Here is a 12,573-nt window from a genome sequence, read left to right on the forward strand (position 1 = left end):
AGTCCTAAAAGAGTGTCACAAATGACAGTAAAAATCACAGAAATGACAGCTTTGTATTTCAAAACTCCAAGAGAACCTACAATTAGTAACTGCTGCTGTGCCATACTGAATGTTTTCTCTAAACAATTTGTTTTGCAAACTCTTCAACGCTACCTGGTGGTCAGGTCAGAGTACCATTTCATGCATCAGCCAAACCATGTTCAGGCTGTGTTGCAGTCCCACAATGAAAGAAGAGGTAGATCAGCAATATTGTCGTATTCTGTCAGAAGACTTCGGGAGATTGAACTGTAATTATTCATTTATCTTTTTCTTCCCACAGAATCTTTTTAACTGAGAGAGAAATTAAAACTGGAAAGCACTGTTCTGCTAGTAAGGCAAGCTTGTATTCAGCTGCAATCACAGAACTGCAAGACCTAGGATAGTCTTTTATCCCAAAGTTTCATTTGAGACTACGTGGATAAAAAAAAAGTCTCAGAAAGAAGCAGTTGTATCAACTGAAGAGTATAAATAATGGAAACAGAATCTATTTTCTTCTATGAGGATAAAGGATTTTTTGGAGTATATTTATAGGAATATGGGATAATTTATCAGTGTTTATACACTCTAAGCTGAAATTTTATCTGTGGACAAGGCTGCAACGCCTAACAAATCCAAGAAGGAATACAAGGTTCCTTTCAAATCTCTTAAGACTTTTCGTGCATCTAAGATTAATCATCTGATTTTTACTTTTAAATAAGAAAGCCTTCTTCATTCTTAAGAACTACTCCAAACTGTATTACATATTCCTTTCCAGAGTAAATCTTTCCTTCCATTTATTATTTGTTTTTCTCAACAGTCCCTCTGTTGCATTATTTGTTTTTTTATATAACCAGCCCCTGATGAGCAGAGGATGATGTTTCTCCATTCTTCAAGTAGCTTCCAGGATCTCTTTGATTTCTCAAACACATTCAAGAAGGCATTTTTTTTCTCCTGGTTTTACTAGCTCAGCATTTTTTCCTCTAACCCTTGCAATCTTCATCCCTTCCCCAGCTAGAAGATGTTTTAATCTATTAAGCAGAAGAAATTTAGGGATACTTTTTTCCAAAGTAGTTCCACTTTAGCTTTCTTATTCAGGAAAGGATCTGTGAAACACAGTCCTTCAAGACTCTTTCAACAGCTATCAGCCAAGGAAGAACCCGCTCCCAGGCTGTGATGTCTGAGTACATCTTTCTATCTGTTGATAAGATGTAAGATCCAGAGCCACAAAATGTTCCAGAAGAGCAGAATCTAAGAAGACAAACAAATCTATTCTCTATTTTTAAAATTATCATCTATTAGGTCCTTCACACTTAAAAAACTACTGTCATTTTGCCCAAGTAACCAAGAACTATAAATGTTCTATTATCAGAACTCAAATGATATCTCTGTTCAGAAAACAAAAAAAAAGTTGCTTTTTCTAATACTTTATTGATAAAGAATTTGTAAGAGATTTTGTAAGAAAACTATATACTTACCCAAAATCTCCTGTGCTCATAAATAAAATTTACAGCTACTGTGCTAGAACTGTGAGTGCATGACAGTACGCCCTCTTGTCCAGGTTCAGGAAAGCAGAGACACCAAAGCCTTACAAATGTTAAGCTAACAGCTTATGGACTTGCCAAAGCATAAAGTACAAGTCTCATTCAGTTTGACACTGAAGCCTGTAAGGTTTTGTTCAATTGCTCAAAAAGCTACTAATGCAAAGGAATCACTGATCTGACAAAGGCCTCTGGACATGACTGCAAAACAGAGACAAAAGTAGTTAGTGCACATTAGTGCTGGAAAACAGAGAGGGCTGGCATTGCAGTAATAAGATGCTATTGCCATATAATTGCTTTTCTGACCACATCTAGATATAGTTATATCACAAAAAAAAATCAGAGCCAGAAAAACCTAGTAGGTCTTCTAGTCCACACTCCTGCCTGTGCAGATGATTGCAAGGCAACTCTTTGTATCTGTATCAGATAGAAGACTCACTCACAGGCAGTGTGGGAGTCTGGTTTCCATCCAGACCCAAAGTTTAAACAAAATATAGCTGAAAATACATTTTTGTCTAAACTCCACAAGCTTCTCCATAGACACCAGGCCTTTGACTTTTCTATAATGCTTAGAGCAGCTCCACCAGACACACACATATCTGAACACAGATTCTAGACAGAAATATCCAGAGGCTGTTGTCTACAGCTAAAATTTGTCAGAATAAAATGAGAGCAAAACATTAGTAAACTCGATCAGGGGCAACACAGCTCAACACTGGTAAAACAATGCACACTAACAAAAGTCAAACAGGTTTTATTGATTCCAAATCTTTTCATTTTCTTATTTCCAGAGCAGAATTTGATTTAAGAACATTCACTTCTAAGGATTTATAACATGCATACCAAATGGACTGCATGGGATGACTGTACGATATGATTGGCAATGCACAAATCAAGTTAAGAACTGCGTATGAAGGAAGGGTGGTTTTAACTTTTCACGGTACCATATCCTTTTAAATAAATGTAGCATACTAAAAGCATGAAGAAATTAAATTAAGTTTCTTTCTAATCTTTCTGTTCTAAATTAAAACATGTTATGAAACTGAGTATTAAAGCTTCGATACTGTAAGATTTTGTCTTTGTATTTCATGAAGGTTTGAAGACATGAAGATGCTATGTAGTACAAAAAGATTGTTACAAAGAGTTTTGGCAGTAGAATTCAGTTTTGACAATTCTTTGAATCTAAGAGAACTCTAGGTCCAAAAATATCATCTGTCTAACTATAATTTAGCTTTGGTAGTAATAAAAAGTGAAAATGTTATATATTTTTTATATTTTCCCTAAAAATATATATTTTCAGAATTTTCTAAGAGACCATATTCTCTTCAAAAGTACAGTCAGAAGTGTATGCACTATAAAAACATTTGCAGTAAAAAAAAAAAAAAAGATGAGTTAAAATAGTTTACATCATTTGGAAAACCTGGATAAGAGCACAAAATGCTGAATTGTTTTAAAGGGTTGGCACTTACAAGTTTCAAATAATTTATTCAATTTAAAGATTTACCATTCAAGCTAAAGCATTTGGAATTCAACCTGAATAAATAAACTGGCCTTTTGTTAGGATCAGTTATTATCATTAGCATATATATTTTTTTTAAATTTTTATGGACTATTTCAGACCCAAGTCTGCAAAATTGAGTTGTTCAGCTCAAGGGCCATTTTTTTAAAAATAGTTTAAAAATAAGAAAGATACAGAAGGTTAGACAAGAAAGTAAGACTTCAAGTGCACTTAACTGCTCATCCACAAACTTTCAAACCACAGCAGAGCTGATAAAAGTTGCCTGAGCCGTTTTTTATACAGTTAATCTTTGGCCTTTCTCAATAGCTAGAGAGTTATCAAAGCCCTCCTTTAAGCTTAAGATATGGCTACACGTTTAATACTTAGAGATCTGTAATTATTTTCTAGGATGAAAACAAAGAGTCTCATTTACCTACTGTAATTTCTGATCAGTCCAGCTATGGTGAGTTCTGCCAATTTTGCTCAGCTGATAAATAACAAGAAATTGTTAATGTAATCTGAATACTTACATGTTCTTGGATTTGAATGCTTCAGCAAAGTTCTGCACGCTGCGAAGAGAAGCGAGGTCTAAGGTCATGGCTTCTACTTTGGCTTTATGCTAGAACAAGAGAAAATAAAATAAATAAAAGACAAATAACAGCAAGTTTAGTTCACAGTATCAGATTAGAACAAACGTATTAAGAAAGAAGTCTGAGTCTCTCATTCAACATTACAACCCCAAAGTGAATACAAATCATCAATAGGAATGGACAAGCACACGATTCAGTGCCAAAAACAGCATTTTATTGTTGTGGTTCTGCTAAAGGCCATATAGTGCACAGCTTTAAGTAATGCAATGAATTGATATGAGGTGGTTTTAAGGTATCTTTTTCCTCCCCTTTAGCTGGTAAAACCTCTACATAAGCTATGAAACAAAAAGTGCAGGAAGCATTATTCTTAACATGCGCATTTTAAATAAGCCAATAGAAATATATTTTTAAAATACTCTATAAAACCTGCTAAATTCAATCTTGAATATTAACCTAAAACTATCTATTATTCATAGCATAATTGTAGAAAACAACCTATCAGTCTACATGGTTTTTCATTTGGTAAGAGTTTAACAGAGTAAAATATTTTCTAAACAAATAGCTTATGATCTTAATGCCAAGAAAAGGATGTACAATCCCACAAAAGGACAAGTTAACCTGAAGGTGCATAGGCACCAGCCAAACAACAATTAATATTTTCATTTTCAAGATCCCTGTCCTCATTCCTTTTGAAATCTCAGAACAAATTCAACCCAAACTCTATTTCCACTGCAAAGGGATGGGGGAAGCCAGCCCAAGACTACAGCTCTCTGAAGCCACCATTTTGAAAGAGCTTCCACTTGGCTGCAGTGAGCGCCCTGTGTCACTTCACCACAACGCCCAGCCATTGTCTTTGGTTCATCCAAAAATGCTCTGCCCTAAGACATCCTCTATGGAAAACAAAGCATCATGACACACAGGTTGCATACATCTCCTGATGAATACTGTATCTGCGCATTTGTTCTTGCCCTCATTTTTGGATCAGTAAACTTTTTGGCACCTACAGGAAGCTGGCATGGACTCTGTACTTCTCCCCAGTCCTCAGTCCAACTTGCTTATCTCACTCAGCCGAAAAAAATTAGAGGGACACTTCATGCAATTCCAGTGCTACTCATTCCTATGTATACAGTCATCATTTAGACAAAATGTTAGCACTACTCTAAGAGATAAGTACAATCAGTTTACCTGATTGCTGTGCTTCATTGCATCTGGTACTTTTCTCACTATATCTGTTTGCATTATTGTTTTATTTGTTAAATTACCTTTCCAGCACCCATTCTGCCTGCTGCAATTACCTTGCAGGCTGGGTTTAAATAGTGTCACTGAAATTCCTTTTCCCCTACTCCAACCAGACAAAATAAGACAGCAGAATACATACAGACAAATTTTGGCAGGTTTCATTCCCATCATGAGGTATCCATTGATGGAAATATAAAGGTGCTCAAAACAACTTTCCTAAGAGCCTTTGCGCTCTCACAAGACACATGTCATTAAAGCACTGGGATTCATTTTGCCTCACTAGGTAAATGTTTACTCCTGTTTGAAGGTCAGACTTGAGAAAGTCAGTGCTGCCCTGAGTTATGCAATAGAGCTGCAGAAAAATCTCTTCAACTTTGCAGTCTAAAGCCGTTTACTTAATAGATAAGTAGTGTACAGAGTTGAGTTTATTTTGCTTTGGCTTCCCTCAGTCGAAAAATTCTCCTCCCTCTCGCAAAGGGAAAAGGATAAGAATGCTAAAAATATAGGGGTGTAATAGGGGTAATAAATTATTTTAAAAAATAGAAAAACAAAGTAATTCAGCACACTCTACCTATAGTGTATATATATATACACTATACCAAGTTGCTAGTTACTCTATCTGCTTGTTATGAAATTTAAAAAAGTACTTTTTTAGGTTATTTTTGATATGGTTTCTTAATGGTAAGGATGGTTTTAGTAACTTTTTCCATTGAATAAGTAGCAGAAACAAACGGCAAAATATTTCCTTTTTCAACAGTCTCCCTGCTTTTGCTTCACAGAAAAAAGGATGCTAACAGACTGTGGTTCCTTTGAATATTCACAAGGTGCGTGTGGAGCACAGAAGACACTCAACTGCTCTGCTTCCCTCACAGGAGAAACTTGAGCATGTGAAGTTCATAGCACTCTTGGCAGAATGTGCCACTGAAGTTTATGACAGCACGCAGAAAGCCAGGCTGAGTGCTTTGAGTATGTTCTCAAAGCAGTAACTGGGGAAGGACCTGTGGGCTTAGGCAAGTTTCTTAACTTTTCTGCTTCAGATTCTCCCTTGTAAACCCAGATTCGAGCATTTCTCACAGAGACCATCATTTTCTCCTACAGGACAGAAACACAAAGTCTTTAGTATCAACCCACTTGTACTCCTGATTTTTCTACTCTCTTCCATGTTACAGTTGAAAAAAAAATTAAAAAAATAAAGAAAGCTATGAATGAAGCAAGGTACTTGAAAGCTACATCCCTAATCATGTAATAGTAATTCCAACCAGTGACAGGAATGAAGATTTAGGTTGGTTTCTATTTTTTCTTACAGTAGCTCAGCATTACCTTTAATGTTTTCCCTCTTTCCCATTATGCCTAGGAGGCAGATATTGTGGCAATTATTAAAAAAACATACAATTTTTATTTTAAAAGACAATAAAAAAGAAAAGATATTTCTAAAAGGCATGAAAATTGTCATTGTAATCCACAGTCAGAACTGATTGCTAATGGTATGCTGCAAATCCTGATCTAATGTGTCATAATTTTATTATGCTGATGTCTCTCACCATTTTACTCCACATATTTTCAGTACCAAATTACGCCTCATTTTATGTTGAGAAGTCTTAAATGGGACTTGTCACTTTCCCAAACACAAAAGACAGTCAAGCTTAAAACAGACATCATAATATTCAACACACTAAGACATCATACTCTAGAGTTCTTTAAATTAAATTGATAAAATATATTAATCCTCCTACTACTTTCATTTCTATTACATAATCTGAGGAAAAACTAAATAACAGAACGGGCCTAGAAAAATTTAGGGAGCTCATTTCTAGCTCACAGGACCATTACTACACAGTGCCTGTGTAGAGCCTGTACCAAACGAGCTGGTGCCCTTGTCACACCCAAAGCTACCCTCACATCCAGACCCACACCAATTTTTCAAATCTGCCAAAAGGGGAACACGTGCAAGAGAGAAACATGGTTGTACTCTTTGATTGAAATTGGTCTTTGGAGAAAGACTTGCATTTCACGGCCCAAAGAGCAGTTCAAGGCTAACAAGATCCTTCGGAGACATGATGCTGGTCCTGCACCAGCATCACGTCTCCAAAGAAGCAGCTGAAGACATGTAGTTCTCTAGCTCCTAACAAGTCCCCCTCCAACAACACTGTAACACTTTGAAAAATGGAAAGTAAAAATTTTATCTCATATTTGATGGTTATATGCTCAGTTCTGAAAGCATTTTATCAATATTTCCAGGTAAGTTTCATTGCTCTAAATAGAAATAACACCAGAAAACACTGTATTTAGTACTGTATGCAAGTTGTTCCCTATTGAAGCAAAAATATTAAAAATGCTTATGTGCAATTGGCTATATTTTGCACTCATGCTAGAAAAATGCTTATCGAGGCAGAAACTAACAAGGAAGTGAAAACATCCAGAAAGCAAGCAATTTCACTATATGCAATGTATTCACTTTACAGCTTAAAAACTGTTTAAAAATGAACACTGCATGGTAGAGTAGTTTGGCAGTAAACATGATTGTGCATTTGTGTCTTGGTATTGAAGAAGGAGCCCTTTTTCATAGTGAATTTTTCATTCAAATGTAAGTGATGATTTACGTTAAATATAGGTAAAGCATAGCTACATTTTCCTGAAGGATTGCAAGGAAGTGAAGAGCAGTACAATAAGTTGAAGCATAAAAGCTTTCTCTGTCATAATATTTATTATAATGGCATATAAAATAGCTGAAATAAATAATAGATGACTAAAAGTAAATTCATATGATAAAGAATCTTTCAGCAGACACCATTACTTCTGACTGCTCCAGTTTCATACAGAGTTGAAGAGTCTTAATAAATATGCTGTAGCCCCTGTATCTCATGTAAGTACAAGTCATTCTGTGAGGGCCTACTTAAAATCTAACATAGTGGACACTAGATAATTTACTGCATAATTTTACCCTCAAAATGTATCGTGTATATATCTGTGGCATTTAAAAGCCCTTAACTGAAAGCTGGACAACTAAAAATAACTGACTTTGAGGGACTGAAAATATAATAAATTGGTTAAAAAAATCAGCCTGATAATCTTGATGACCGCCTTGTTATGCAAAGTGTGTGAAATAAAAAAAATCTTCAAGAAAAAGATTTATATTAAAATACATAAAGTAAACAAATAACCAAAACTCAGCATATGATAAGCAGTGCCCAAATAAACCCCCATTTCCATGCTGAGGAGAAAGTAGAGGATGTTTTAGAAGCATGTCTGGCAATTTGACACACAGCTTATGACAGCCAATAGCCAGTGCCATGCACTATTTATCAAGGAACATAATAGGGAAAAAGGCTTTCACTCAGGATTAGGACTGCAATATTATTGTCCCCAGCGTATTCAACATTTGGTACTCCATGCAAAACTGTATTTATGTAATGCCTGCTTCATACTGGGACATACTGTTTGTCCCATTCAGATCCACGAGAAGGAGCTGTGTAGCATGTGATCTGCATGCTACACAGCTCCTTCTCGTGGATCTGAATGGGACAAACAAATCTCTTTGCTAGAAGAGTAGCCCAGAGACACACACCAGACTGATTACTGATCATCTTTGGACCTCCATTTTATAACACAAAGACTGGATTATGATGATTATTTTCCTTTCACCCCTTCTTCAGAACGTTTATGGATGGTTTTGCAGAAAAAAACTTTTATCTTGTTGACACCATCTACAAGTTACAGAAGTAAGAGGCGCCTGCAGAAAAACACAAAGCCACCAAGCTGTAGTAGGACTGGACTACCAACGCATGTCTTACAGCTGAAATGGCAGCTCCCTAACATGATAGTCCAGAACAAATTTCTGAATTGGAGATTTAATCTCAACTTGGTTACAAAAGCAGCAAGGAAGTCTGACTCCTCCTAGAGATTAAAAATAAAGGCAACAAATGAACAATTTAAATTTTGAAGACAAGAGACATGGAAGAGTAGTAAAGGAGACCTCATAGGAAGGAGTTCAATTTTTGAGAATGCCATACACCAACACTGCATTTGGTCCCAACAATGTTTTTCCTTCTTCCAAACGATTAATTTACCTATAATTTAAATTCTATGTCATAAATGCAGCTACATTACAGAACTCCCTAGCTATAATTTGTAATTCGAGTTGGACGTGGAAGTGCTTTCTTAGTCATGCAATAGGTCACTTTAATTCCCCAGTATTTATGAACTGCGTATCTACAAATGGCTACATACAAAAAGAAATGCAAAATACATTCATCTGTCTTTGTAGCCACACAATGTTTTTTCAGGTTTTAATATTTATTAGTCTTCGGTAATAAATACAAGCACTATAAGCAACGCTTTGGTATTTCACCATCTTTACATTAGCTAACACCTAGATCAGCATCTTTGCAAATTTGGCCTTTTATATATACTGAAGACAATTATAAAGGTAAAAAGGAAAAGCTTTAATCTCAAAAAGAAATGCAAAAACCTTTAAAGAAGTAAACTACACTACAACAACCCTAAATCATGCTGATAAAGTGTAACTAAAGTCAGTCTCCAAAGGTCATTTTAAAAATTATTTATTCCTTAACCATACAGAAGAAAAAAAAAAAAAACAGACATTACTAGACTATAATTTCAGAATACTTCAATTTGCAGGCTCCAAATGTCCCTGATTTTTCTTGGATGCGTACGGTTCCTTTGCACGCAGTACACATCTGCTTCAATAACAAGTACATGCATTAAAAAAAAAAAAAAAAAACTACCATAGGTTTTGGCAGTAGGAATTTGTCTAGCTCGTAATGTACACAAACTGTTGGTATTTCCTTGGAAGCCTACTTTTAGCTGGATTTTTTTTTTCTTTCCCTGGATATAGATCATTTCTTTCCATCTCCAAACCCCACTCCTGTAAAGCTCATTTAAATTCATCTTGGGGAATCTCAAGTAATCTTGGCAATATATTACATGTGTATGGTTTACTGTTCTAATAAACACATATTCTTGTTTACAGAATAATAGAGGGAGCCTGGGAATGTGTAACAGGATCTGGACTGTGGAGAACCTCCTATCCAAATGCTTTCAATTCTTTTCATTCTGAAAGATTTGAAGTGATAGCAGAACACATTGTCAGAAGCAGCAACAAGGCGAACAGCATTGGGATAATTTAGAAGCTGCAGACCGTCTTCATCTAAAAAAGTGCTCAGTTTGAGGCTGTTACTGTTAATCATCCACAGCATTAAAGACGTGCTATCTTACATGTACAACTACACACACACGGATGTATAAAACTTACACCAGGATTTCTCATTTAGATTTTGCACATAGAGAAAACATTAGCGTCCTTACTACAGATGCCAAGCAAGTCGAGAAAAACATGATGGTCAAAAGGGCAACAGTGTTTAAGTAAATACGAAATGAACCCTTTTCCCCTGTTCTCTCATGATCCATAATCATAAGCTATGTTGTTGCCGGAAAGTGCAGACATGCACTGCGCAGTGCATTAATCCTTCAAACACTAACAGATGCCGGCAGGGATTTAGGCTGGAATGTATTTACAAAGTGACAAATTATGTTCCGTATTATACAGAGAGAGAAAGAGCACCCACAAATAGGCTGATAAATGTCAGCTGCAGTCACGACAAACGGTTTATTTTTATTATACTGTAACCACAAATGTTTTTTGCAGGGAGGCCCAAAGATTTATTTGTTGCAGGAAAAAACAAGATTATATATGACACAAAGTAATAACTGCGAGATCACTGATGTTCTGGGCAGCTTGCCCTCCTGGAAGCGATGTTCAGATTGAAAAATGTTGCTTAAAAATGGTATGCTGTATGACACAAAGTAAATAGTTCATAAATCTGTATTGAAACAACAATAATAATTAAAGACAGTCCTAGGCTGCGGCTTATATAAGCTTAAAGGAAAGTTTAGTATTTCTTTTAGTGGAATGTTGAAAACGAAGTAAGAATTTTAAAATAAATCTGATGGAATTGTTTCAGATTAAGAGCAAAGTGCTATAATTGCCAGGTGGAAGCAACATATTTAAAACATGGGCGCAGGGCTCTCTAGGAACAGTCCGGCGCAATTAATTGGCAGAATAGTGACGTCTGCAGGCTTTCAAACGTATTGCAGCCGTTAAGAAGCACCTCAAAGCTTGCCAATAGACTGAAGGTACAGTTTACACATTCACACACACACTTAATACTGGAAAAATACGGAGGTTCTTAAAAGATGTTACTTCTTTAATAATAATTCCAAGATTCTTCAATGTAAGCAAAAATCCTTAGACAAACGAGGAAATTGAAAAAATTAATTAAATATTTTGTAATTTGCAGTTGATGGCTTATAATCTCCTAGCTTTGAACAAGATAATGCAGGTATCCTACAGGACTACGTCTTCAAAGAAATAAATGCAAATACAAATTTTTCCTTCTGCTTCCACAACTGTTCACATCCCCTGGCTAAGAGACAGACACAAAATTAAACCATCTCAGGTCACATTGTGATGTATGTAATTTTAGAAAGTGAAATAAAAGGACTGAATCACATTAGTAAAGATTTCTTGTACAAATAAGGGTTGGCAGGATCAGGTTCTCAATACAAACTCAATATTCACAATATAGACTTTGATGAAATATATTAAGTCTTTCTGCATGCACAAGAAAATATCAAGCATATTTGAACAGTACTGGAATATGGAAACCTGGCATTATGCCACTTGATTTTTGATGACACAAAAAAGGTGGGTTTTTTTATACTTGCTTTCTAACAAAATAAAAATTATACAACAGAGAAAACGTGAAGAAAAAGACTAGATTTAAATTTCATTGAAAATGTGGCCCAACTCAGGAATTGTGTTATTCTACTCGTGATCAACAATGTAGATGGAAAGCCTTCATTAAAAACCCAATGCAATCCCAGAGATGGATAAAAATCAGAGCTCAAAGTCCAGGCCGCGTGTTTTACAGATGCATACAGCCAAGCACATTCAGCCACAGACAGAAGGACTCATGAGCTCAGGTCACATTGTTCTACCAAGAAAGTTAAGTGGAGTTTCAGCATAAATGGGAATTAAATCCAAAATAACGTCTCATTTTTAAGCACTGCTAACATGAAAAGCTGAAATTTTCTTCCACAAATTATGTTTGTTTGCTTTTTTTTAATAAACTTTGGATCTATATAGAACAGAAGGACACATGCAGCAATACGGTGGGAGAGACAATGATCACCTACCACTGTACTTACTTTTCTTACATAATTTCCTACATAGAAATTGCCAGTAAATCATATAGTTACAGGGGTGAAGACTATAGCTTAGAATTACAGTTATATGATTTGTACATACAAAACAAGGAAATGCTGCCACTGTAGCACGTGAAGCAGCAAAAAAAGCAAGATCAAACACTAATATTAACTGAAAATATCTACCCAAAGTATAAGCAGCCAAGACTGATATAAATATTTAATAGCTAGAGGGATGGAGGAGCAAGTTAAAAAGAAAATACCGTTCCAAAGAAGCAAAACTGAAACACAAAGAACTGAACGAGAAGCAGCATGGTAAGTTTGTGAGTAGCACCTTCTCAGCTGGACATAATGACTTTTAGATCCTTTCTACAGTTTTGCTGCCATAAGGGTTAATAGCAGCCCTTACTGTAGTCACTCCGTTATTAAATTAATTCAGATTTCACAGATATTGCTAAATAATCGG

The 12,573-nt window shown here is 35.7% G+C and overlaps 1 protein-coding gene across 1 annotated transcript in view; it reads right to left on the reverse strand.

Annotated features, from left to right (window-relative positions):
• The window catches only part of WWOX (WW domain containing oxidoreductase), a 465,049-nt gene that overhangs the window by 360,916 nt on the left and 91,560 nt on the right, over window positions 1–12,573 (reverse strand). Inside the window, exon 6 of the mRNA XM_065733128.1 lies at window positions 3,585–3,673. Within this exon, the coding sequence (XP_065589200.1) occupies window positions 3,585–3,673 (89 nt within the window). The remainder of the gene's footprint in view (window positions 1–3,584; window positions 3,674–12,573) is intronic.

Source organism: Cyrtonyx montezumae, unplaced genomic scaffold (assembly GCF_038088225.1).
Source record: "Cyrtonyx montezumae isolate F1298 unplaced genomic scaffold, pur_monq_1.0 scaffold_17, whole genome shotgun sequence".
Classification (NCBI taxonomy): Eukaryota; Metazoa; Chordata; class Aves; order Galliformes; family Odontophoridae; genus Cyrtonyx; species Cyrtonyx montezumae.